At 44.7% G+C, this 24,944-nt stretch overlaps 1 protein-coding gene across 6 annotated transcripts in view; it reads left to right on the top strand.

Moving 5' to 3' along the window:
• Nucleotides 1-22,258, top strand: part of TTC13 (tetratricopeptide repeat domain 13) — a 67,693-nt gene extending 45,435 nt beyond the window's left edge. For 3 of the 6 annotated variants that reach the window (XM_081246455.1, XM_081246453.1, XM_081246451.1), the window contains 12 exons: nt 897-1,053; nt 4,726-4,856; nt 5,829-5,961; nt 7,006-7,098; nt 9,384-9,467; nt 10,309-10,393; nt 14,227-14,333; nt 16,617-16,752; nt 17,711-17,790; nt 19,570-19,648; nt 19,790-19,869; nt 21,358-22,258. In XM_081246455.1, the coding sequence (XP_081102581.1) occupies nt 897-1,053; nt 4,726-4,856; nt 5,829-5,961; nt 7,006-7,098; nt 9,384-9,467; nt 10,309-10,393; nt 14,227-14,333; nt 16,617-16,752; nt 17,711-17,790; nt 19,570-19,648; nt 19,790-19,869; nt 21,358-21,472 (1,280 nt within the window). In that variant the 3' untranslated portion in view covers nt 21,473-22,258. Of the gene's footprint in view, nt 1-896; nt 1,054-4,725; nt 4,857-5,828; nt 5,962-7,005; nt 7,099-9,383; nt 9,468-10,308; nt 10,394-14,223; nt 14,334-16,616; nt 16,753-17,710; nt 17,791-19,569; nt 19,649-19,789; nt 19,870-21,357 lie in introns of all 6 variants that reach the window. The other 3 variants (XM_081246454.1, XM_081246452.1, XM_081246450.1) reach the window with 1 other exon arrangement.
• Nucleotides 22,259-24,944: the final 2,686 nt, after the last annotated feature.

The raw sequence follows: 24,944 nt of genomic DNA, 5'->3' as shown, positions 1-24,944 counted from the left end.
ACTCTAAATTGTAATTCCCTCTATTTTCCTGGTTTAGGAGAACTTGGACTTGTGAACTATAGACTGAAGATGGGGGCACTCCAAATCCTGGTTTTTTCTACACTGCGTCCCTAGAGATAAGCAACAGTTGGTCAGTCAGTTGATGAAATCACATACGTAGTCAGTAGATCTATTAGTTGAGAAGGAAGCAGGCTCTGTCTAACACTGAACTTGCATTCCCAGACCCTGGAATTGAATAGTGAGATCTTCGGTGTCGCTTATGGAAAGGTGGTTAAAATTTAGCCAAAGTGGACCCTGATTGACTGGCTTGTATTTGACCCTGGTAACTCAAGTCAGCGGCAGGCCACCTCCGTTATCATATAATAGTGACTTGCTAGAATTTGGAGTCTCCATTTAGAACTCTTGTAATTTTAAAAAATAAATTATTTATTTATTTATTTTTGGCTGCGTTGGGTCCTCGTTGCTGTGCGCGGGCTTTCTCTAGTTGTGGCGAGCCGGGGCTACTCTTCATTGTGGTGCGTGGGCTTCTCATTGCCGTGGCTTCTCTTGTTGTGGAGCACGGGCTCTAGGCGCAGTGGCCTTCAGTAGTTGTGGCGCGTGGGCTCAGTAGTTGTGGCTCGCCGGCTCTAGAGTGTGGGCTCAGTAGTTGTGGCGCACGGGCTTAGTTGCTCCACGGCATGTGGGATCTTCCCAGACCAGAGATTGAACCTGTGTCCCCTGCATTGGCAGGCGGATTCTTGACCACTGCACCACCAGGGAAGTCCCAGAATCCTTGTAATTAAATAACGGTTTGTTATGAAGTATTTGTACAGACTGGCTATAAAAAATTACAGTTAGCTATAAAAACCATCTCTTTGGCATGTCCGGGTGTGTCAGATCCCATTTCCCATCTGCAGAGTATTCTCGATATCTTCATGCACACCTTGATACTCCCCTTACGGAATATAACATTGACGCGGACCTGCCCGGAAGCTTTAAAGACCACTGGGCTAAGAATCTGCCTTTCCTCATAGAAGACTACGAAGAGCAGCCAGGACTGCAACCCCACATAAAGTGAGTGCTTTATTTATTTTTTTATTTTTGACATCTTTATTGGAGTAGAATTGCTTTACAATGTGGTGTTTCTGCTGTACAACGAAGTGAATCAGCTATACGTATACATATATCCCCATATCCCCTCCCTCTTGCATCTCCCTTCCACCCTCCCTATTCCACCCCCCTAGGTTGTCACAAAGCATCGAGCTGATCTCCCTGTGCTATGCAGCAGCTTCCCACTAGCCATCCGTTTTACATTTGGTGGTGTATATATGTCAGTGCTACTCTCAAAGTGAGTGCTTTAAATGAAGATTTTTTTTTTCTTTTTCAACACTGAGCTGTAAGTTCATCATAATATCTCTTGGTCAATAAATGGCTTTCTATTCATGTTTCTGATGAATTTATTTTTGAATTGGATATGTCCGCAAATATTTCTTTTAGCTTACCTTTGGACATCGTCTTTCCTTTTAGCATGACATTCCCTGCTAATTGGGGTAACTTCAAACTTCAAATGTACTTATACTACTTGGTAGCGTTTGATATGCATTATTCCTTTACTGTGTTACTTTAAAACAAATTTCTTAACATATTAAAAGTTTGAAATTACAGCACTGGCCAATACTGCTGCAGTATGGCAAAATGGATATGCTAAAAGGCTATCCCATTACAGAACAATTAGATTTAGAATAGAAATTAATTCCTGGCAGTCTAGCAGTGTCTTAAAAATTAGGAAAAATCTGTGAAGATCAGCTCCCTCGATGCCTAAAAAGAAAGAAAAGAGAAGGTATTCAAACTACAGTGATGGATGGTAAACACATTTTAAAGGAAGAAGGTATCCTATCCAGTGGAGTGCCTTGAGGCATGGCAGGGTGGGTTTGTTGACCTTCAAAGGGCTAAAGTGATCGCATATTGGACGCATTCCCAGGATCTCAACAAAAGCAGATGCAGATCCTTCCTGGGGAGAAATTAGTGCCAATCTGTACCCCAAGTATTCCCACAGACTAAGATCATTAGTGTGAGAATGAAAACCAAGATGACCAAAGGACCCTTAAGGACTTCAGGTATTGGAATTGTTGAAAACAGACTCTACAATAACTCCAAATGAAATGCTTGAAGAAATTATGAAGAGATCACAAACATGATCAAGAAACATGAGATTATAAAAAATGACCAGACAGATGCCACAGACCCACATGCTGCAGACCAAAAAAATAAGCTCTTAGGGCTTCTCTGGTGGTGCAGTGGTTGAGAGTCCACCTGCCGATGCAGGGGACACAGGTTCGTGCCCCGGTCCGGGAGGATCCTGCATGCCGCGGAGCGGCTGGGCCCGTGAGCCGTGGCCGCTGAGCCTGTGCGTCCGGAGCCTGTGCTCCGCATCAGGAGAAGCCCGCGTACCACAAAAAAAAAAAAAAAAAAAGCTCTAGGAATAGAAAATATAATCATTGAAATGAAGAATTCAGTATACAGGCTAAAAAGCAGATTAGATATAACTGAGAGAAAATTGCAGAATTGGAAGATAGAGCACAGAGAGTCAAGGAGTTAGAAAACTTGAAAGAGAGAAGATACGTAAAATGTAAGAAGGGCTAACACTTGTGTGTGTAATTGAAACTCCCGAAGGAGAAAATGGAGGAGAGGCAATATTTGAAGAAATAATGGCTAAGAATTTTCCAGAATGAAGGAAACACATACATTCATAGATTTTTTTTAAAAAAAAAGCAGGGTAAACGAAAAAAAAATCCATTCAGACACATCATAAGTAACTGGAGAACACCTAAGGTAAAGAGAAAAATCTTAAAAATAGGAAAGTCATATCACCTACTTAGGGTCAATTATTGGACTGACTGTAAACCTTTCAACACCAACAGTTTCTGCAAATAAAAGTCAAACAGCTAATTAGAAAAGGGCAAAAGACATGAACAGGTAATTTCATCAAGGGGAAAACATGAATGGCAGACATATGAAAAGATGCTTCAGTTCATAAATATATACGACCACATCACCCACTAGGTAAACAAATATTAGCAATACAAAGTCTGATAATAGTAGTATTGACCAGAAGGAGGATATGGGGAAATTTCATATACTGGGGTATAAATTGCTCCATGAACTTCTGCCAGCAGTTTGTCCTTATTGTGTAAAATTGAGTATTTGCACGTCCTACAATCTTAAAGTTCTGCTCCTGTGTATATTCAGGAGAGAAACATGTACCTGTGCACATGTCTGCTTGGAGACCTGTTGATAGCAGTTTATTTGTTCACAACTGAAAACGAAATCATCCCAAATGTTCATGAACAGAAAAATGGATAAATCTGATACTGTCACCTAGTGGGGTATTTTACAGCAGTATAAACAAATGGCCCAAGCAACAGTGTGGACTAATTTTGAAATATAAAGTTGAGTAAAAACAGCACGTTGGTACACTGCAGGGTCACATCATTTTTCCAATAGAGCTCATAAGCAAAACTATAGAATATATTGTTTAGGGATATACATATGTAACCTATATTTTAAAAGAAGGACGTCAGGGAACTGTGAACACAAAATTCAAGATAAGTTACCTCTTCCTGGGAGGCAGGCGGATAGGACAGGAAAGTGGCATACAAGTAGGTAGAGCTACATAATTGTTGTAGTTCTTTCGTTGAGTAATGAGGTTGTATGCTTTTGTAAGTTTCAATAATCAAGATAATGAAAACAAAATAGATTGCCCAAAGAGGTGTGTATGTTCTCTAGCACCCCTTTTTAGAGAAATACTTATGTGCAGAAAAGGGGGTGTGGCCTGAAGGGCTGTCCTTGGAGAGGCCTGCTCACCAGGCTGGCCCCGGGTTGGCGTCTGGGAACGGGGATTTCGGGATCTCCCCCTACCCGCAAGTGCCCAGAGCTAAGAATGGCTCCCAGCACCTGCGCCATGTGTATGAACAGTGCGGTTCATGCTGAACACCTGCCCTCCTCTGGGGGCCTAGGGTACCTGCCAGGCGGGGGTGCTCACGTGGTCAGCCCCCAGTACAATCCCTGGGCCCGGCGTGTCCAGTGAGCGTTTCACTCGGGGAATCAGTGCCACATGTCTCCCCAGGGTCCTGGAAGTGCACCTGGATTCCTCTGAACCTCGCCCCATGTGCCTTTTCCCTCTGGCGATCGTGCTGTGTCCTCAGAGCCACGAGTACAACTGTCCAGAGAGCCTGGGAGTCCTCCTAGTGAATTACAGAACCCTTGGGGACGCTGACACAGCCTGTAACTTAGAATTGCAGTCTTTGTTACGAAAACTTTTAGCAGGTTGGCAGGTAAACAATAGCAGTCACATACACAATTCCAAGTCCACTTGGCATCATATAAATAACTTGGGGCCGGAGCAGGAGATGGACATAGGGTCGGGTCTGGTTGGTTGTCAAAAGAGGCAGTCCCTGTGTTCTGGAGAGGTTTACAAAACAAATAAGGCTCAGACGTGTCTCCTGAATTGCAAACTAGTTATCAGTTTTACTAACAAGCACGTGACGGTGACTGTGCACACACTGTCACGGAGAGTCCTTCTTTGAATTTGTGTCTGGTTGGGTACAGACCACAGAAGTAAAGATTACGTGGTCAGAAGTTCCTTGATTATTTTTCCAGTGGAGGAAGCGACTGCTTTTCAGGTGAAACTGGATAACCAGATAAAAGTGGTAAAAGTCTTTATCATGTACATAATGTTTCTTCCAGAGATGTGTTACATCAGAATTTTGAGAGTTATAAGCCCGAGGTCCAAGAGCTGATTTGTGTAGCTGATCGTTTGGGATCTCTGATGCAATATGAAACACCTGGTTTCCTGCCAAACAAGAGAATACACAGAGGTATTTTAAAACTATCTGAAAATGGAAGTGTTTATGACAAAGGAGCAGAGGATTGGTAAACCACGTTGTACTTTTGAAAAGAATCATTTGTTGTGCTTACTGAAAATCTCCATGTGATCAGAACAGAAATGCATAGATTCATTCACACTGAATTCTGAGAGAAGACTGCTTCCAGCTTTGGCTCTTATGCTGTTGCTTTGGTGTAGATGTAGAATGTAGGTCTTCAGTCATTGCTGTAACTCAGACAGCTCATCCACCAGAGCTGTCTCCCTATTGTAGGGTGAGGAGGGATTTGAACCTCAGTTCTTTCAGGATTGGGAGCAGCCAAGTGTGAGCTTGTCTCCAATTTCCTCTGATAGAGTTGAGTTTTAGTCAGGCCATTGTGTAATGCATCTCTGGTCCTGTTAAATTACCAATACTTGTGATTCTTTTTCGTTTTCCCCGGTTTATTTTCATATTATTTTAATTTTTATTCATTTTTTTTGCCTTTAAAATTTTTTGTCATTTTTTTTAACATCTCTATTGGAGTATAATTGCTCTACAATGCTGTGTTAGTTTCTGCTGTATAACAAAGTGAATCAGCCATATGCATACGTACATCCCCACATCCCCTCCCTCTTGCGTCTCCCTCCCACCCTCCCTATCCCACCCCTCTAGGTGGTCACAAAGCACCGGGCTGATCTCCTGTGCCACGTGGCTGCTTCCCACTAGCTACCTATTTTACATTTGGTAGTGTATATATAAGTCCATGCCACTCTCTCACTTCGTCCCAGCTTATCCTTCCCCCTCCCCGTGTCTGCAAGTCCATTCTCTACGTCTGCATCTTTATTCCTTTCCGGCCCCTAGGTGCATCAGAACCAATTATTATTTTTTTTTAAGATTCCATGATTCTTTCGCCGAGTTGTCGGCGAAGATCATTCCCTCTAAAGGGTACCTACAAACTCTGTTTTCCCCCACATTTCCTTCTTTTAGCCATGGGTTTGGCAGCCTTAGAAGTCATGCAAGCTGTACAGCGTACGTGGACCAGTTCAAAGGTTCGAATGAATGGGAAAACACGGCTGATGCAGTGGAGAGACATGTTTGACATCGCAGTGAAGTGGAGACGGTAACTGACGTTTCAGTGAAAATAAGCTAGACGTCTTATCATTGTCAGAAAATGTTAAGTCTCCTCTAGTTCACAGGTTTTTTTTTTTTTTTTTTTTGCGTTACGCGGGCCTCTCACTGTTGTGGCCTCTCCCGTTGCGGAGCACGGGCTCCGGACGCGCAGGCTCAGCGGCCATGGCTCACGGGCCCAGCTGCTCCGCGGCATGTGGGATCTTCCCGGACCGGGGCACGAACCCGTGTCCCCCGCATCGGCAGGCGGACTCGCAACCACTGCGCCACCAGGGAAGCCCTAGTTCACAGGTTTTGAATCCCATTTTATTTGCTAATAATTGGCCTTGTAAGTTATGTTTTCCTCTCTAAAGTTTGTCAGAAATTCCTGACATCATTATTCTTTGAAACACACTGGACGAATATTAATGAAATAGGAATTGATTGTTGCTGTGCTTCCGAGCACATTTTTAAGTGAAGTGTTGTAGAAAAAGCGGTCTCTCTGGAAGAGCGTATCATTCATTACTTGTGGTACCTTTGAACGAGCTTCAGTGCACCAGACTTCTTATGCTTGAAGTGTGGGCCTGGCCAACCAGCTACAGTTTAGAGGGGGAACCGCTGATACTCATTTTCATGAGAAAAATCCTCCTCTACTAGTAAACCTGTACTGACTTCTTCCTTGCTCCAGTTAGAACATCTTTTTGGAATTCGCAGGTTTGTGTTTCATACTTTTAGATGTAATGGACTGAGCAGTTGTTTTCCAAAGACCTCTACATGTTTTATTTTGAATGCTTTTGAACATTTCTAGGTTTTATAAGGTCTTTTTTTTTTGCGATACACGGGCCTCTCACTGTTGTGGCCTCTCCCGTTGCGGAGCACAGGCTCCGGACGCACAAGCTCAACAGCCATGGCTCACGGGCCCAGCTGCTCCACGGCATGTGGGATCTTCCCGGACCAGGGCATGAACCCACGTCCCCTGCATCGGCAGGCGGACTCTCAACCATTGCGCCACCAGGGAAGCCCAGGTCTTCATTTTTAAATAAGCTCTATTTTACAGGATTGCTGACCCAGACCAGCCAGTGTTATGGTTGGATCAAATGCCAGCACGAAGTCTTAGCAGAGGTTTTAACAACCACATCAATTTAATCAGGTATGAACATTCTGTTTATCTTTCCTGTTCTCATAGGAGTTTATTTTAAATCATCGTCAGTTCATGGAGACCACGAGCAACCCAGTGCTCCCTCCTCGGTGACTTTTTGACACAAATCAGCTCTGCACCTGCAAGCTCCTTCCCGCATTCCTTTGAGCTAGCCTGGTTGCAGGAAGAAATGCTGTGCCCCTTCTCCAGGCTCTTTGCTGCAGAGCTCAAGTGAAGGGTAGAGTGCCAGATTTTTGCCTAGATGTCAGTCTTTAAAGGGTCCTAAAACATCATAGAAAGTAATTAGATGGAGAATATTACATTACCATAAGATCCCGATAATATCGTGTGGCTTAAAGAATTCTTGTGGTGAGGGAAAGACTCCCCCTTCCAACCCTGCAACACCCAAGGCGGTTGGATGAAAAACGCTGTCTGGGTGCTAAGCTGCCTTTCTGGGAGGATGAGCCAGGTTAGCTGGAGAGCTTTTGTTTGTCCAGAGGCTCTGGCAAGTCAGGGGCGTGGGTGAAGTGCTCACCTCGTTACCCGACCCTTCATGTGCTTAGCCACCCTCTAGATATATGAGGAGCAAATATTAAAGAGTATCAGCTTCAGTATCAGACCCACTGAATTTAATTTTGGGTAAATTTTACACCTATGGTGGTTGTGTCACATCTAAAATGCTTATAATTCCAGAACCCTGAATCAAGGAAATATTCTAGTATACAACTTGGACATTTAAGTTTAATGGAAATGTTAAGACATTTATTTTTTTAATTCCTAGAAAATAAATTTCCTTTCCCCTTGTGACTTGTATATTCCTGTTTCTTACAGAATAATTTGTGACATTCACAGGTAGACTCAACTAGCTTTAACTAAAGGCCACTCTCCATGTGCTGTGCAGCATGATGGTGATTTAGCCGTGAAGTACAGCCTCTCACTACAGAAGGCTTGTAGCTTAGTGAGGAAGATGGACCTCACTAAGCTATGAGCCTACTATGTAGTGTGTTAAGAGTGGTGGTGGTCACGTGTACAGGATGCTGGGGCGGGGGGTGGTCCCAGTCCAGCCTTCAGGTGATGCTGTTTGGAAAGATGGAAAGCAGAGAGAGGTGGATGAGGCATGGACCCACCTGTGAGTCAGGCATGGACCCACCTGTGAGTCAGGCATGGTCAGGGAGGTATCACTAATTCATTATGACTGGTGAATAGTTTATGATTAAGGGGCTGTCAGCAGTCGAGGCCGGAAAGACAGGCAGAGGCTGAAACATAAACAGCTTTTTTTCCCCCAAAATATAGCTAACATATCCATACTAAGGCACTTTTTGTCCTGAAATAAAAGAGAGTCATTCAGAGATCATAAGCAGAGAAGTGAGCTGAACAGATTTACACATCTGGGTGATCACTTTGGCCACAGGTGGCAGAATAGATGAGAGGGCAGCGACTTCCCTTGGAGGCGTGGGGCTGGTTAGAAAGCTGTGGAACATTCTGGGGCACTGGTACCGAGGTCTGGAAAGCTTTGTGGAAGTGCGCTGGAGGGGAAGAGTGGATACTGAGAAGGCAGGGTCGGAACACTGGGGGTGGGTTAGAAGTGAAGGCAAGCATGAAGCTGCGGGTAGGCTGTCCCATTGCTGGGCGGGCACGTGGTTGCCCCAGTAGGCCAGGAAGCCCCAGGGCAGAACGTAGGTGAACACGCTGGGGAGCTGGGGTGAGTTCCTGAACCTGAGGTTTGACTCGCCTGTGGGGAGTCCAGGGAGTGGTGTCCGGGAAGCAGTCGGCTATGTTTGTTTCCAGACATGTACATCAGTTGGATGGGTACATTGGCGTGTTGGCTGTACGTGAGGTTCTGGGAGAGTTTTTAAAATGGGGGTGGGGATAGAAACAGGAGGAAGATACTATTTAGAGTGGTAGAGGAGATGAAGACAGCTAGTAAGCTAGACAGCAAGAAGGAGTATTAGCCCCTAATGCTATCAGGAGCGCCGAGGGGCAGGAGGGAGCATATTGCCGAAAAAGGGAGAGGATCCATGAGAGGAAAGGGGCATACAAGTCTGAGCCCCGTTTAAGTACCTGAGGACTTTTCTTCCTGTTTTGGCATCTCCAGGGTTGAGTCTGGTGCCTTTCCCACCAGGATAAGCCTAGTCGCTGACCATCAGTCTTACTTAGGTGTTTGTTTCTACCGTTCTTTGGCTGCAAACAAGCGAATTTCCCAGCTCTCTTATTGTCCTTTTGAATTAACTTTGAAATTAGATATTGTGTGGAACATATTTCTTTGAAAAAACATTCTTAATTGTTTTTTCTTACAGGGGTCAGGTGATCAACATGAGATACCTGGAATATTTTGAGAAAATTCTTCATTTTATTAAAGATAGAATTCTAGTTTATCATGGGTAATCTTTCAATTTTCTTTTCATAGTAATGGATAAATTTTATGTATTTTGCATTAGTTATATTTATGAAACTTGAAAACCAAGCCTATTGACGGGCTAAACAAAATATGTCATATTTTTACATAGTGTTTGGAATCATAAAGCCTTTCATAATCATTTATCAACCTTCTTTTTAAGAGCTTCACAAAATCCATGGACCTTAACTGAGTATTTTTATATTACACACAATGCTGTGACTTTTCTAGCCTCTTTGAAAGCGTCTAGCCTTTCTTTGAATTCAAAGCAGGATGTTTCTTTGAATTTCTTAATTAGGGATTAAATGAGGGATTTCCTCCTTAATACTCATTCTCCCTCAACTGAGAGGCAGTACAGTATAGATAGGACAGTGGACAGAACGCTGGGGAAAAAGGAATTCTGAATGTTAGCTGTCACCAAGTAAATATAAAATTGTTATAAGAGCTTAGTAGGATACTTCCATTTGAGCAACTTTAGGAAGAAAAAACATTTACTTCTAATTTCATACTTGGAATAGGAGAATCAAGGTTTTCTGACCAAGCCCAGACCCATGCATGTCCACACAGACATTGGCTGTCCATCCTTTCAGGTTTTCCCCAGTTCACATTCTAGACAGACTGCTGTCTTGTTTCCTTAATTCTCATCTGTAGCCCAATACTCATTAGGTTAAGCCATCCCATTATTTCAAAACTTTGTTTTTGGTCCACCGTTTTGAATATTGAGCCACTAGTAATTAAGGATGATTTATTTTAATTAAAGGTAAGAGCATAATCATTAATTTCTGTATTAATTTTAGTTGCCATCTCTCTGTCTTTCCCTTTTTAAGAGCTAATAATCCTAAAGGATTGTTGGAAGTTAGAGAAGCTCTGGAAAAGGTCCACAAAGTGGAAGACCTCCTTCCAATTATGAAGGTAAATTTATCATCAAAATCACAGTAGGTGTTTTTAGGGGAAACAGTTAGTACTTTTTAAAAAAATTTATTTATTTTATTTTTGTATTTATTTTTCGCTGTGTCGGGTCTTCGTTGCTGGGCTTGGGCTCTCTCTAGTTGCAGCGAGCAGGGGCTACTCTTTGTTGTGGTGCGCGGGCTTCTCATTGTGGTGGCTTCTCTTATTGCAGAGCATGGGCTCTAGGCTTATGGACTTCAGTAGTTATGGCACACGGGCTCAGTAGTTGTGGCTTGCAGGCTCTAGTGCGCAGCCTCAATAGTTGTGGCGCACGGGCTCCGTTGCTCCGTGGCATGGGGGGATCTTCCCGGACCAGGACTAGAACCTGTGTTCTCTGCATTGGCAGGCGGATTCTTAACCACTGCGCCACCAGCGCAGCCCAGTACTTTTTTAAAAAAGAACTCATAATTATTAAATGCATGTTTGTTAATAAGTATTTTAAGTTTTAGAAAGTGTGCTACTTGAAAACACTGATAAAAACACATTGTGCATAATAACGAAAATAAAACAAAACAGACCCTAGAAGGTAGGAAAATGGAATAAAGAAAACAAAGTCAGTTCAACTAAAATCTTACAGAAAGAGAGGGGAAAAAAGGTAAGGAGGAAATGTCTGTAATGGATGCTGTGTCTCAACGTGACGTTAATAATCGATCCCTCACTGAAAGAACGAGCATCGCAGATCGGTATTTTAAAGCCCGGCTGTGTTCTATTCACAGGAAACACCTACAACAAGATGACATTCAAAAACTTGAAGGTGGAAAGGTAGGCAGGCAAATGCTACTGAAGAAAAGCAGGTGTGGCAGTATCAGTATCAGAAACATTGGAATTCAAGATAAAGGGCACGTCAGGGGACAGAAATTATATTGTTTAAAAGTATAATCCATTAAGAAGTTATAATTTTATGCACCTTTTCTCCACCTAGGAACATAACTACCCAAAAATGTGCCAGCAGCAGGTTGATTTGGTTTTTTTCAGTTAATGGTTTGAACTATAACATAAAACTTGAACCAATGTTCTCCTTGTAGCTATAGTAGATGAGACTGATTTACATCAAATAAACATTAAGAAATTTCTATAACTGACCACAGCTTATCCATTTCTAAAGAATAACCAGGAAGAATCCCGTCATGGACAAAGCCATGAGCTGACTCCGTACCCAGGGTCCAGTCTTCTCGCCGGGTTTGACAGGCTCTCCTGGTCTCATCCCAGGCTCTCGGGTGCTGGAGCGCCGTCATTCCGACCGACCTGCTTGTTGTGAGGGTCTCATGAACTGAGGCAGTGGTTCTCAGTCTTCTCAGACCCATCTTAACTCCGTAAACATGTTCAGATGGCCCCTTTACTGCACTAGAATGAAATTCATAAAGAATGTATCCCACCTACTCAAAAAATTCTTTCAAAAGTCACCATAGGGCTTCCCTGGTGGCACAGTGGTTGAGAGTCCGCCTGCCAATGCAGGGGACACGGGTTCATGCCCCGGTCCGGGAAGATCCCACGTGCCGCGGAGCGGCTGGGCCCATGAGCCTGCACATCTGCTGAGCCTGCACATCCGGAGCCTGTGCTCCGCAACAGGAGAGGCCACAGCAGTGAGAGGCCCGCGTAACGCAAAAAAAAAAAAAAAAAAAAAAAGTCACCATAGTGCCGTAAGGGAGTTCTAAAAGGTAAGTTGTTTATAGTAGAAAACCATGTATTTCAGTATGTCAACATTCAGGCATGTCTTCATGAGAAGCCACAAAGAAGTAGCCAGTTGCTTGCACATATGTGTAAAATCTTGGTGAATGTGACAGCGACAGATGCAGCCCTGTATCCATGTGTCATTTGGTGACACAAGTATCATGAGCTACGATGTCAGCAATAACGGTTTTCTGTAATGGTAAACCACACTTAATAAAGTTCCACGCAATGTATAGTATCCTCTTTCCTCAATTTATATGCTGTTTTGCATTCTAGGAAAGTCCGTGTGTATTAAAACTGTAACAAATATTTAGCGTGTGAGTGTAAAACGGAGTCTGGTTCCAGGCCTAGATAATCATTACATTACAAACAGGTTCTTCATCTACATGAAAGTCCAGTGGGAGTCGCGCCTCTGTGACCATCCCCTGCACCTCATCCCCGCAGCCACCACATTCTCCCATAAATTCCCCAAACGCCCCCGAGGGGGCAGAAGGGCCGCACGGAGGGCCGCTGGATGCACCAGACGGAAAGAAAACTAGAGCCTGACTCAGGTTTTAGTCTTTAGCAGTCTGTGGGTATTTTAGGCATTTACATTTATTATATTAGGCAGAATACAAAATCAGCTTAGGGATATTTTAATATATGTGTATCTTTGTCTAAAAAGAAAAGCGCAATGGACAAAAGGCTGCAGTTGCTTGGAGAGCAGCTAAGGGGCCGGGCATCGCCCGCCCAGTGCCTGGCTCCCACTGCAAAGTCACTGCCTGTCTGGCCACATCTTGGAGTGGCCATCCCACTGTGGTTTTGCTCACTGCACCTCCAGCCAGGCTGTGGGTACACTGGCCTTTCTAAAGGCACACGTAGAAGTATATAAAAATACGCCTTTGTGTTTAAAGTGCTTGGTGAATATGATGCCATGACAGCCTCCACTGAGATATAGGTACTTTTGCTGAAAAGTATGTGTACTTTTTCAGCACATTGACTTTTGCTTTCTGAAAAGCCAAGTTCAGATGTACCTCAGCTCCCCTCGGGGCAGCTGGTTAGTAAATTAGGGGACTGGACGTCGAGAGGGCCTGGGTCCCTGTTTCCACTCTGCCACTCCCTCGTGCCAGCTCGGACCAGACCTCACCTCGCTTCATCTCACCGACTTGGTTTCCTCACCTGTAAGATGGAGATCGTGTCTCGTCTTACGGGCATGCTGTGAGCAGGAACGAGCATGGGCACATACTAAGTGTTAGCGCCTTCTGCCTCTACAAGTCCTTGTCCTCGTACAGGACACCTCCCGTCTCGGCCCCTGCTGCCGGCTCCCCTGCTGACGTCCATTCATCTGTTTCCTTCTCTGGACCTTGGTGAACGCCTGCTGGCTGTCGCTGTTTTTGGACAAACTTTCCCTCCAATATCTTATGCGAAGCACGACCTCTTTTAATTTTACCATTGATTCTCTTATTCAAGTCTGTCAATCCTACAAAAATGTTGGCTACACTAAATAACCGAATTGGGGAGGATTTTTCTGGAGCAATTTATTGGCATTTCACTTTGTCAAAAGTGTTTTCAACAGAAAGCCATGTTCATACTCATCACCCTTAAGGGCCACTCTGATCTCTGTGTAATTCCTTTAGAATACTCTGCTTTGTCACTCTGTGGTCTGCAGAGTTGGGGTGTGTGCATGCATGTGTATAAAATTCTCAGTTGACAAAATTCTGAGTATTTTCAGACAGATGAGAGTCTACTTTGAAGAAGCACTAGCATAAACACAAGGTGCTCTTTTGAATTACAGGATGTTGAGTACAACTATTCTGCAAAGTATCAAAGTGGCTGCCACTTAAGGTGAATGAGAGAAAAGACCCAAAGGGAGCTCTTAGCAGTGAGCAGGGGCCTTGCCATTGCAGGGAGGCTGTGCGCCTTTTGCTCTGAGGCTCTCTGCTGCCCTCTGGCAGGGGCCACGGGGAGCGTGACTTGGGCTGAGAGTCTGGGTCGGGGCATGGGGCCAGGACAGAGAATACACGGTGTCTGGCACACCATGACCCTTCTTAAAAACATGAAAGTCGGAGTCGGAGCTGCAGAGTGGCAGTTGGGAGTTTACAGTGAATCTCAGCAGTAACGTGAATTTTCTTTTTCCCCGAAAGCAGTTTAATACTAAAACGAAGGATGGGTTCACTGTGAACACAAAAGTTCCCAGCCTCAAAGACCAAGGGAAGGAATATGATGGCTTCACGATCACTATTACAGGAGACAAGTACGTGTGCTTCCCACGTGCGGGTGTGTAGACGGGGGCTGGTGTCAGAAGGCATGCAGACGCTTGGCGCTGCCGCGGGAGATCGGACCTCCTGGGCTTTGGCTGTCTCCTGAAACGGAGATTATCAAGGTCCAGTGTGTAACGAGAACCAGCTTTTTTTTTTTTTTTTTTTTTAACATGACATTTAGATTATTACACCAGCAGATAGATTTTCTGACTGCTAAATCTAACAACTTTCTAGATATTAAGTATAATGTCTGATGTGGTTTGTGGAAAGCATTCTTCTGGGTTCTTGAAGTTTGTCATGGGGAAGACTTTTACCAATTAAATGGAAAAAAGATGAGAGATTGGCAGGTTGAAGGCTATTATTGGATTTTTAAATATAGGTTTTAATGTAGTATGAGAGTGTAAGTGCAGTCTTATGAAACTTTAGAATACAGATAAGCAAAGATTAAAAATTTTAAATCATTATTTCCTTTAAAAACTGAGATTATACTGTACATATTGTATTATAACCTGTTTCTTTTCTACCCTTACTACGAACATTTCCCCATATACTATTCTTAGAAGCATTTTTAAAAATTGCATAGTATTCCATTTTAGGGATATTGTAGAGTTTCTCCTACTAATTTTTTTGTCACTGATCATTCAGGGTGTTTCCCATTTTTTCACCTTATCAGTAGTAGCGCCGCAGTGACCGTTTTTATTAATGATCATTTTATTTACATCTGAAATCCAAACTTCACCTTGGAGCCTCCATACCCCTTGAGTTCTGGATGGAATGACCTTGACCCTCTCCATTCACTGCCGTCCCCGAAATACGCACTCCTCAGTTGCTTCCCTAGGGGGCTCCACCACTTCTGCATCAGGGACTTCCGGCAGCTCAGTCGTGGGAGCCATGTCCTCTCAGCCCCTCCTGGGCTCTGGCTTCCTTGTCCGAACTTACACGGGCCTTCACGAGGAAACACCCGTTTAGCAACTTCCAGATTCTATGACTCTGCCATGTCGTTGAGGTCTCCATCTCTAATCCAAGCCACTTATCAAAGTACTTTCCCAATAAAGGTCATTCTCCCCCAAGAAGGAATTCCAGGGTTTTCTGTCGAGGTGAAATTGTTTCTCCTACCTCTTTATCCACCCATGATTAAATTCCCAGGCAGAAATGGAACTGCCGAGTAAGAGTCCCTAAGGCCTTCCCTGAAACACAGCATCTTTGCTCAGCTGTCTGTCTCACCCCCATTTGTTGTCAGTCTTGCTCGGGGCCTCTGACCCCTACCTAGACTCATGACCCTGCCTCCATCTCCGGTCTCTTGTGGTTGACCAGTGCTTCCTCGGGTCCTAAGGCCAGGTCCACGGGGTGCCCCTGTGGCTCCAGAACTCCCTCCCCAGTCCATACCCTGCCATTGCCCGTTGACACCAAAATCGGCCCCCCTGCCGCACATTCAGGCCTTTTGTAGTCATGGCCTCAAACAACGCTTCCTGCCTTCCCTGAAGCACTTTCCTGCCAGCGCCTGGCCTGCTAATTCAGCTGGACTGCTTGTTCCCCGAGGTCACCTCCCACCTCCTGGCTCTGGGCCTCTGGCATTGCAATCCTCCTCTTCAAGACCCAGGTTCAGGCCCCTTCCTCCGCAAGCATTTCCTGTTTTCTTCCATGTCTTCCAGAGTAGATCAACTCTCTCTCCTTGGGACCTCTGATGAACTGTTACGGCTCTACGCATGGTCTCATCATAATCTGTGGCCTCGTTTCCCCCTCCGTCCCTCCATCAAGGCGGCAGCTCTGCTGTGTTGTCCTTTAGAGGGTCTGAGGAGTATTTTCAGCGTTTGGGTACCGGCGTTATCCAGTAAATACCTGTTGCATAGAATTTATATGCTCCACAGAGCCTCACATGGAGCTACACATGCAGCAGAAGCTTAAAGAAAAGGAAACAGTGGAGGCCCTGAACTCGCTTTCAGGGCACAGCCCCGGCCCCTGCTCTTCTATTGTAATAGGGTGGCTGTCTGATAAAATGTTTCCTGGGCATTGAAATACATTGTACTCTGTGTAGTTTCCTCCTCCTGTGTTAGCTTAAGCTCACGTGAACAGGGCCTACAGTTAGACTGAGCAAAACCGTATTTTGTGGAAAAGCTGCCTGCTGTGAGACACACCCCATCTGTCTGCTCAGAGAGGCAGAGACAGTCTTCCTTGCGTCCTGTGACCCTGTCACCACACTGCCCTCCCCACCCTTCTGTGCTTAGCTCTTTGAACCGTATGATACGTGCCTTCGACACACCTTCTTGTATTTTTAGGGTAGGCAATATACTATTTTCCGTGGAAACTCAGACCACAGAAGAAAGAACACAATTATATCACGCCGAAATAGATGCACTTTATAAAGATCTAACAGCAAAAGGAAAAGTACTGATTCTCTCATCAGAATTTGGGGTAGGTTTTTGTTTATCTTCATTTTATCCATGCTTCTTCTGATTCTTTTGTAAACTTCTTAAAGCCTTTACCCTTTCCTTGGGATTACACAGTTTATGCTTGAAATCAGCTTTAATTGAGTGGTAAATATTTCTTTTAATATTCTTGTAGAGACAATTCCCATAGTTAGTAACTACAGAAACTGGGGAGGGGGAATGATACATGTATGTAGTGACTGGTCACAGTATCAGAAATTTGGGCTTTGTCAAGATTTAAGAGAACAGGTTGGTCCATGATGGACATGACCTGTGCTGCATTTAGTGACACTCTCCTGGACTGTGACCTCTTCCCTCCGTTGCTTCCCTGACTCAAGCGGGGGCTCCTTGGTAGCAGGAGCTGCAATGTCACCTCCGTCGCCGTAGCTGTCACTTGTGCGGACAGTGTAGCGGCCACTCCATCCGCATGCTGGAATGGATGCCCGTGGCCCTTGGGAAGTTACTTTGTTTCTCAGGATCTTAATCAGTTTATACACATAAATTAAGTATACTGATCACCTAAATCTCAGTGGGCGGGGGTAGGGCACTAATCAGAACCCTGGAGTAGAGAGGCCTGTAGTCTGAGAAAGTGTATTCAGTATTAATAAGTGCTTTGTTTTATTTTAATCTCAATGTATATGTTGACATTTCAAGTAACATTATAGACTGAAACAGATGTCTAGGTTTATCAGAAAAGGTTGCAGTTTTAAAGGCAGCTGGGGACATACTGCTGTAAACCGAACTGAATGTATACCCTCTCGTGAGAAAAAAAATCATTGGAAAGAGTATAAAATATTCAAGGATGTGAAAAGTAGGTTCTTGTAGGAGAAGAATGAAATAATCCTCTTCCTAATGTAAATGCTTCTGATGTGTCTTGTCACCTAATAAGAAATGAGTTTATAATCTGTTATTTAAATTCATAAGCACATGTCTTTTTTTCCTAGGAGACTGATGCTGTTGGCAACTTAATCTTATCCTTAGTTTATTACTTTTATAATTTAATGCCGCTCTCTCGCGGATCCAGGTGAGTGCTATCCTCTAATCTGACAGTTTTTGGAGTGAAGAACGCACTCCTTTTGCTTACATCTCCTGTGTGGCCCTGGGTACAGGTACCCCAGCAATGGCGGGAAGACCCCCTTGGTTTTTTTCAAAGTCCACCCAAACATGATGTCCTTGATCTACTGCATCACCAAGGGTCTTGGAAGGTAGTTCTAAAAGAAGGTACTTGGCGTTTATAGGCTGGAGCTCGAAGTCTCACTGTGTGCACACGTGTGCTCCCTGTGCTTTAATTCCTGATATTTGCCCAGACTGTACCCTGCCCTCTTCTCCCCTTGGCCCCAAGTTTTGGCCATTCATTGACCTTTAGCCCTAACGTTTAATACTTTTGGGTCACCAACCATTGCAAAGTATTTCTGTTATTATGAATGGATTCTTGCTACTTACTGAATTCATCAGGCATCTTTCAGGTGTCATTCAAACAAGGATGTGTCTGTAGAGCTTTCTTTTTCTTCCCTTTTATCTGGTACCGTGTACAGTAAATCATGCGAATGGCATATGCCATTGTTAGCACATGTTTGACTTTAAGATGTTTTGGCTAAAGTAATACACTTAAATGTCTTGATCTTTAAGTACTACTTTAGAAAGTAAAACTCTCCACAATGTGGTAGTAAATTTTGTTATAATATGACAAAAGCGTTGGGGCCGGGTGGGCGACATGGGCGAAGGGGGTCCCCTGTGTGATGTAGGGAAACCAGGCTTGTGGCAATCACTCTGCGGTGTAGACGGGTGCGTGCCCTTACGCGGAACTTACATAACGGTAACGACGACATTGAAACACAATGGGAACATAAATCTTGTGCCTTCAGGACAGTCGTCATTAGATGTGCCCACGATGGGTGACGAGCAGGCAGCCTCCACGTGCCGCCTTCCGCCTGCCGCCCTCGCAGGCTCTGTGCACGCGCGTGTCCTCACGGCGGCTGTGCCGCCCTGCTCTCTGCCTCCCCGCGGCCCCTGCCCGTGCCCACACCTTCCTGTCCCCCGCCCCTGCCGGCCCGCTTCCCCCTCCTCTGCCTCGGGGGCCCCACCCGTGGCCCTCGAAGATGCAGCGCACGTGGCCACGGCCTCAGTGAGGGCTTCCCTGGCAGGCGACCCCGGGACGGGCTCACTCTCTCTGGTGTCCGCTCGCTGGGGCAAGATGTCTGTCTTAGTTGTCTTCGTCCTGGGCTGCCTGGCACAGGGCACAGAGCTGGTGCCACAAAGACATCAGGATCCAGAGTGAGTCCGGACATGCCGGGAAGTCCTCGTAACGCAGCAGGCTTCGGGCCAGTCTGTTAGTGCGTTCTGCAAACGCGTTCTGCTTGTTTCTTCTTCGGGGCCAAAGTGTTTAATGTTTAAACAATAATATTAATATGTTTGCATTGACAAAGTATATCGTATATATTGCGTTTTAAAGCCAAGCCTCATGAAGCTGTTAAAAATATAAGCAGGCACATTTTCTAATTCACTCTTTCACAAGAAGAGAAAAGCCAAGTGAGGAGAAAACTCCTAATTAAAAGAAACTTTTTGTTCTCAGAAAAATATTATTCTTACACGTTTACCCTTAAATTAGTAAATCAGTAAATAGTTTTATTGGTAAATTAGTAAATATTTTTAAGGCAAATGAAAATATTCTTATGTTTAATGTCCAGAGAATTCTTAAGAGAAATAAAATGTCATCTCTTAGGATGGAAAATCCGTGGTGAGCTCTAACGTGGTAACTCTACGTGGCCTGGGACTGACTGGTAATTGTTCTTTACCTAAACAGCGTGATCGCTTACTCAGTGATTGTGGGAGCCCTGATGGCGAGTGGAAAAGAAGTAGCAGGAAAAATTCCCAAAGGGAAGGTATGTCGGAGCTGGAGCTGGAAGGGAAACATTTAAATCCCAATCTGTGGAGTTCTGTGTTGAGACACACGAATGCAACGGATCCCAAAGGGAGCTTCCCCTCCATGTTTGATCACATTGTTAAATTTCTTTCTTTTTCAGTTGGTTGACTTTGAAGCTATGACCGCCCCTGGTTCAGAGGCCTTTAGCAAAATAGCTAAAAGCTGGATGAACTTGAAAAGGTAACTGCTTGATAGGGGTCAAACAATAGGATGTTACAACTGAAAAGGGAAAGAAGGGGCTCCCCGTTACTTTTGGAGCGTTGTGAAACTGGAATTGTACTCATTTTTATGAGTTATGATTATACAGTGAATTTAATCCACTTTTCAAGGTTAAAATGTTTTTGCTGTTGCGTTAAGACCCATTAGCAGGTGAGTATATGGATAAACGTGAATAATGAATAAAGTAAGGAAACCAGTTTGTGAAGAAAGGGTTACAAATGTCTTATTTATAGAGTCAGCTATCCATATCTCTTGCCTAATCCGCCCTTTGTCCCAGACTCTCAGGGTCAGTATTCGGGAGTGACTTTGAACACTGAGCTGCACCCAATTCAGACTGAGTCTCGGTGGTAGTGCCTTGCCTTTCAGCTGCATTTTTCCTGCGCTCTAGGTTTTGGGAAGGTGGTACTTTATTGTTATTTAGGTGCGGAATACACGTGAGTCAGGAAATGCTAGCCAGAAATTACCCCTGACGATTACGGTAAGAGAGCCTAGCAGACTCTGATCTTTCCTGGCCCTTGTTTTCAGAAGCACCACAGGGAACGTGTAAATTTGCGATGAAATTAAACTCACAGATGCTTTCAGAGTTAGTTAAGAATAAGCAAATCTCACCGTTTAACCTTATTTATTCCTGCTCCTTCTCTATGTTTTTTATATCACAACCACTTCCAGTTCTGCCTTTCATTACCTACTGAACACAGCAACCTCTCTAAAAGTTGCTGGATAATTTGTGCTCTGTTTAAAACAGAAATTTGTGTCTGTAGGACACTTTTGTCCAGTTTGCAAGGATTCCATGAGCTCTGTAATGGAAACTCCTAACAGCTACACCTCGTTGCAGTATATTCTTGTTTCACGTTTACTAGTTTACACGTCTTAGTAACATGACCATAAGGTCAAAGCCCTCGCCTCTGTTTCCTACATCATTTTACAGTGTTGATCTTTCAACAACTCTTTAAGGAAAAGATAGCAACACTACCCTATGTTGTGCAGCTGCCATTTCACACCCATCCCATGCTCCTGCTAGCTCTGGGAGTTAGGAACCCTCTCCCTCTTGCTGCAGATATGGGAAGCGGGGCTGAAAGGAACCCCTAAAGCTGAGAAGGGTCAAGGCTGGACCTGAAACCTGTGTCTCCCGGTTCCATGTCCAGCATGTGCCCCAATGGGACGTGTGTGCGTAACACTCGCTGTGCAAATCAGGGGTTGATTTTTCTTTCCGAAGACTGGCTGAATTTCCCAGCAGCTCATGGTGGGAGCCTGCCCGTACCCCAGACCATCGCTGCAGCAGGACCTGCTCTGTTCACAGCGCCCCCTGCTTTGTAACATTGTCTGCTGTCGTGCCTAGGGAGTACTGGAAAGTGAATATCGTAATAGGAATTAATAGACCGTAAGCTTTGCCTTTTTTGTACAGCTATGTTGATTTTCACACCCTTGCTCTGTGTTTTTCTTTTTCAGTATCTCACCTTCTTACAAGACTCTTCCGTTCGTGTCCGAGACGTTCCCAACGTTAAGATCAATGATCGAGGTGCTCAACACGGACTCCTCCCCACGTTGTCTTAAGAAACTCTAGTTACGCTGTGGTATTTATACAAGTAAAGGGCCGGACCTCTTGCTTCTTAAGTTATTTTTTAAAACATGGAAATATAAAGAAATTAGGTCCTTTATTACTTTTGATACCAATTTTTGATAGGAATTGAATACTTGAAGTCATTTTCCTTACCTTTCCGAACCATAACAAAAATCATGGAAGAGGGTTTTGGGGCGACAGAAAAGCTCTGTGGGAGGGGAGGCATACGCATTAGCCAGCGGCCTCTTGGTTTCCACTTACAAGTCATACAACTCCTTCGTCCCAGTGAAGAAAGTTTATTCCAAAAACCAAAAATCAATCATTAAAAGGAACAAAACCAACATCAAAACAGGAGTGTTTTCATTCCTTTAAAGATCTGGATATTCTTCAAAGACCTTCTTTTTAGGCACATTGTGAGAAGGCATCTTGTCTTCAACTCACATAATCCTCATGCGTGGGCTCTCCGTTTCGTTTGAACCACGGGAGATTCGTGGCCATCAGAGTGCTCCAGGAGCTCGTGGCCGGGAACGTTGAATGAGGCAGACAGTTTTTGCCAGTGATTCAAACACTGAGTTGTGGAAACGTGTGTTTTTCTCCTCTTTGCTGGAAAAAATAAATGGGGGTGATTTCTGTAAATCACCAGTTTTTGACACTGGATTATGTACGTTTTCATTGTGTGAACCAGTTTCACTGTCAGGTTATAAGAACAGTCAGAAAATTACTGATTTCCTTTTTCAGACAGGGTAGATGACAGTAAAAGGGTTCAATTAAACTGTTGCCATTTCCAAATCATTTTCATTTTTCTTTGATTTTTGTTAAAGAGTTAAACTAGTCACTGCTTCTTTCCGTTATTTAGTTTTTGTCTCGCAGGCTTGCACGAGAGGGACACAGCAGTGTCTACAGGCGTCCATGCTCATTGGCAGGGACTTAACGCTGGGGACTGGCAGAGTTGTCTGTGGTCTCAGCAGAACGTGGCCATTTGGTCAGATAGGACTTGCCCTTTGGACAGATGCTGTTCTGGGTCCTGACGTGTGCTTCAGAACAGCCACCAAGATTGGCTCGTGTTCGGGCTTCCCTGGTGGTGCAGTGGTTGAGAGTCCGCCTACCGATGCAGGGGACATGGGTTCGTGTCCCGGTCCGGGAGGATCCCACATGCCACGGAGTGGCTAGGCCCGTGAGCCATGGCTGCTGAGCCTGCGCGTCCGGAGCCTGTGCTCTGCCACAGGAGAAGTCACAACAGTGAGAAGCCCACGTACCGCAAAAAAAAAAAAAAAAAAGATTGGCTCGTGTTCTCCTCTCATCTGGATGGTGATAGAAATTGTCAGGCACACCTGACTTTAGAAAGAGATTTCACACCCACAGGCCAGCTTTCCCCTGGGTCTTCATTTTCATATTACAGATGAGGGAGTTGAGGCTCTGGCAGGTGGATGACTCTCCCGGGTCCCCCAGCTATTAAAAGCCAAGGTGCTAGGATCCAGCCAGGCCTCTCTGACCCCCAGGGCCTAGCCTGCCTCACCACGGTCTCGAGGCACCAAGGATTCATTCGCAGGTTCTTCTCAAGATTCAGAGTACTTAACACTGTTCCGTGCAAAATCTCCATCTATCTGTTACAGTTCTCTGCACTCTCAACTTCATGCTGTTTGACCAAACTGGGCTACCTAAAGACTTCTGAAGCCACAAAGAGCTGCATCCAGGTATAGCCTACAGCATTGCCAAGTGAGATAGGGATTGCAGAGATTAAACAAAGGAGAAATGAATACATTTTTAAACTTTTCCCTCTTTTTTCCTTATTATCCCAAAAGCAAAATCTTTCAACTTTATCAAGGACTTTTCTTTACTTTATCACCAACTCTTCAAGATTTTTAAGTGAGAGACACCCATTTTTCAGTTGGGGAAATGGTCCAAATAAATTAGCTGACTCTTCTAAAATATACGACAGTGTGTCGAAACCCCAGAATTAGTATGTAATTTCTCCTTGAAACTTAGTTTACCAACTCCAAGTGACTACGTTTCAGCTTTCATTTAAATAGACCAGTTTCTCCTCCTGCGAGTATTATAACTCTCATGTCATTAGACATACTGAAATGCCAAATTCTGTGATCCCAAGATGTTCTGGGAAAACCTTTTGTCTTCTCCAAGTCCCAAAATACCTGAGCCAATCGGACTGTGGTCTGAACAGAGCAGGTCTGTTTGGTGGCCGAGAGGGTACTGGACTCCTGTTCCCATCTTTGAGGGTTCTTGTCTCGAGAAGGTCATGCAGATTTGGAATGCATTTTTATATCATAATGTTTAAAGTTCTCTCATCACATCTTCTGTTACATTGAACAATTTCACCTAAAAATCAGAGTTGCATTATACACACTGTCCTCTGTTTAAAGCTTTCTTTAAACGTAAGTCTTTAAAATCAGAATCAGGTTCACCTTTATCCTTAAAATTTCATATAGAAAACTTCTGATGATTCTGAAGAAACAAGGCTGCTCCGTGTCTTCTGTCTGTGTTTGGTTTTTAGCTCATCAGATACCCTGATCCTTTCGATTTCGTGGCACAGAAATCAGGGCTCTCCTGCTCGGCCTGTGGTACGCTGAGCCTACCCCCGGCTCTGTGATGAGAACTGGAAACGCCAGGTTTGAGAGGCTTTTCTGCCCCAGGTCAGATCTGAGTGTGAGAGGCTGGGTTCCCAGTGTTTTGCGGGTTGGTCTAATTGTGTACCTGCATTTTGGTTCTGTTATGCTACAGCTATTACCATTAGAAATTCTTTGAGTAACTCATTTGCCTACTAGTTGTCTGTCTTAGGACCCGTTTACCCCCTAGATGATTTGAAGTGTGTGTTAGAGGGGGCTGTGCATTGGTCCAGAAATGTCACCCAGGACGCAGTCCGTTAACAAGCCAGCACTTCTCTCCCTCCTACAAAACACCACCCACTGTCGCTCCGCTTGCCCTCAGTTCCATCGCGATCTCCCCCGTGCCTGGAATCTCTCCTGACCCCTTCTGCAGTCTCGACTTGTCTTCCCGCGGCCGCTCTGATTAATCCCCGCAAAGCATCTCAGCGCCCGGAGATAAAACCGAGCCTCCTACAGTAGCGGCCTGACCCACGCGCGACGTGGCCTCTCTCTGCTCTTCCCCTCACCTGCATGCTCCAGCCACTCTCTTTTCTTTCCCTCGGCTCTCTGAGGCTTCTCCTTCCACGGGAGCCTCACAGTTAACTCAGCACCGTCCAGTGAGACTATCTGCCATGATGCGGATGTTCTGGAATTTGCCTGGTTCAGTATGGCAGCCGCCAGCCACATGTGACTGCTGAGCGCTTGAAGTGGGGTGAGTGTGGCCGAGGAACTGAGAGTTTATTTTTATTTATTTATTTATTTATTTTTTTGCGGTATGCGGGCCTCTCACTGTTGTGGCCTCTCCCGTTGCGGAGCACAGGCTCCGGACGCGCAGGCTCAGCGGCCACGGCTCACGGGCCCAGCCGCTCCGCGGC

This window comes from Mesoplodon bidens (assembly GCF_964165515.1).
Source record: "Mesoplodon bidens genome assembly, chromosome: 1".
NCBI lineage: Eukaryota > Metazoa > Chordata > Mammalia > Artiodactyla > Ziphiidae > Mesoplodon > Mesoplodon bidens.
Note: the sequence above shows the minus strand (reverse complement) of the source record. Positions and strands in the feature narration are given on the sequence as shown.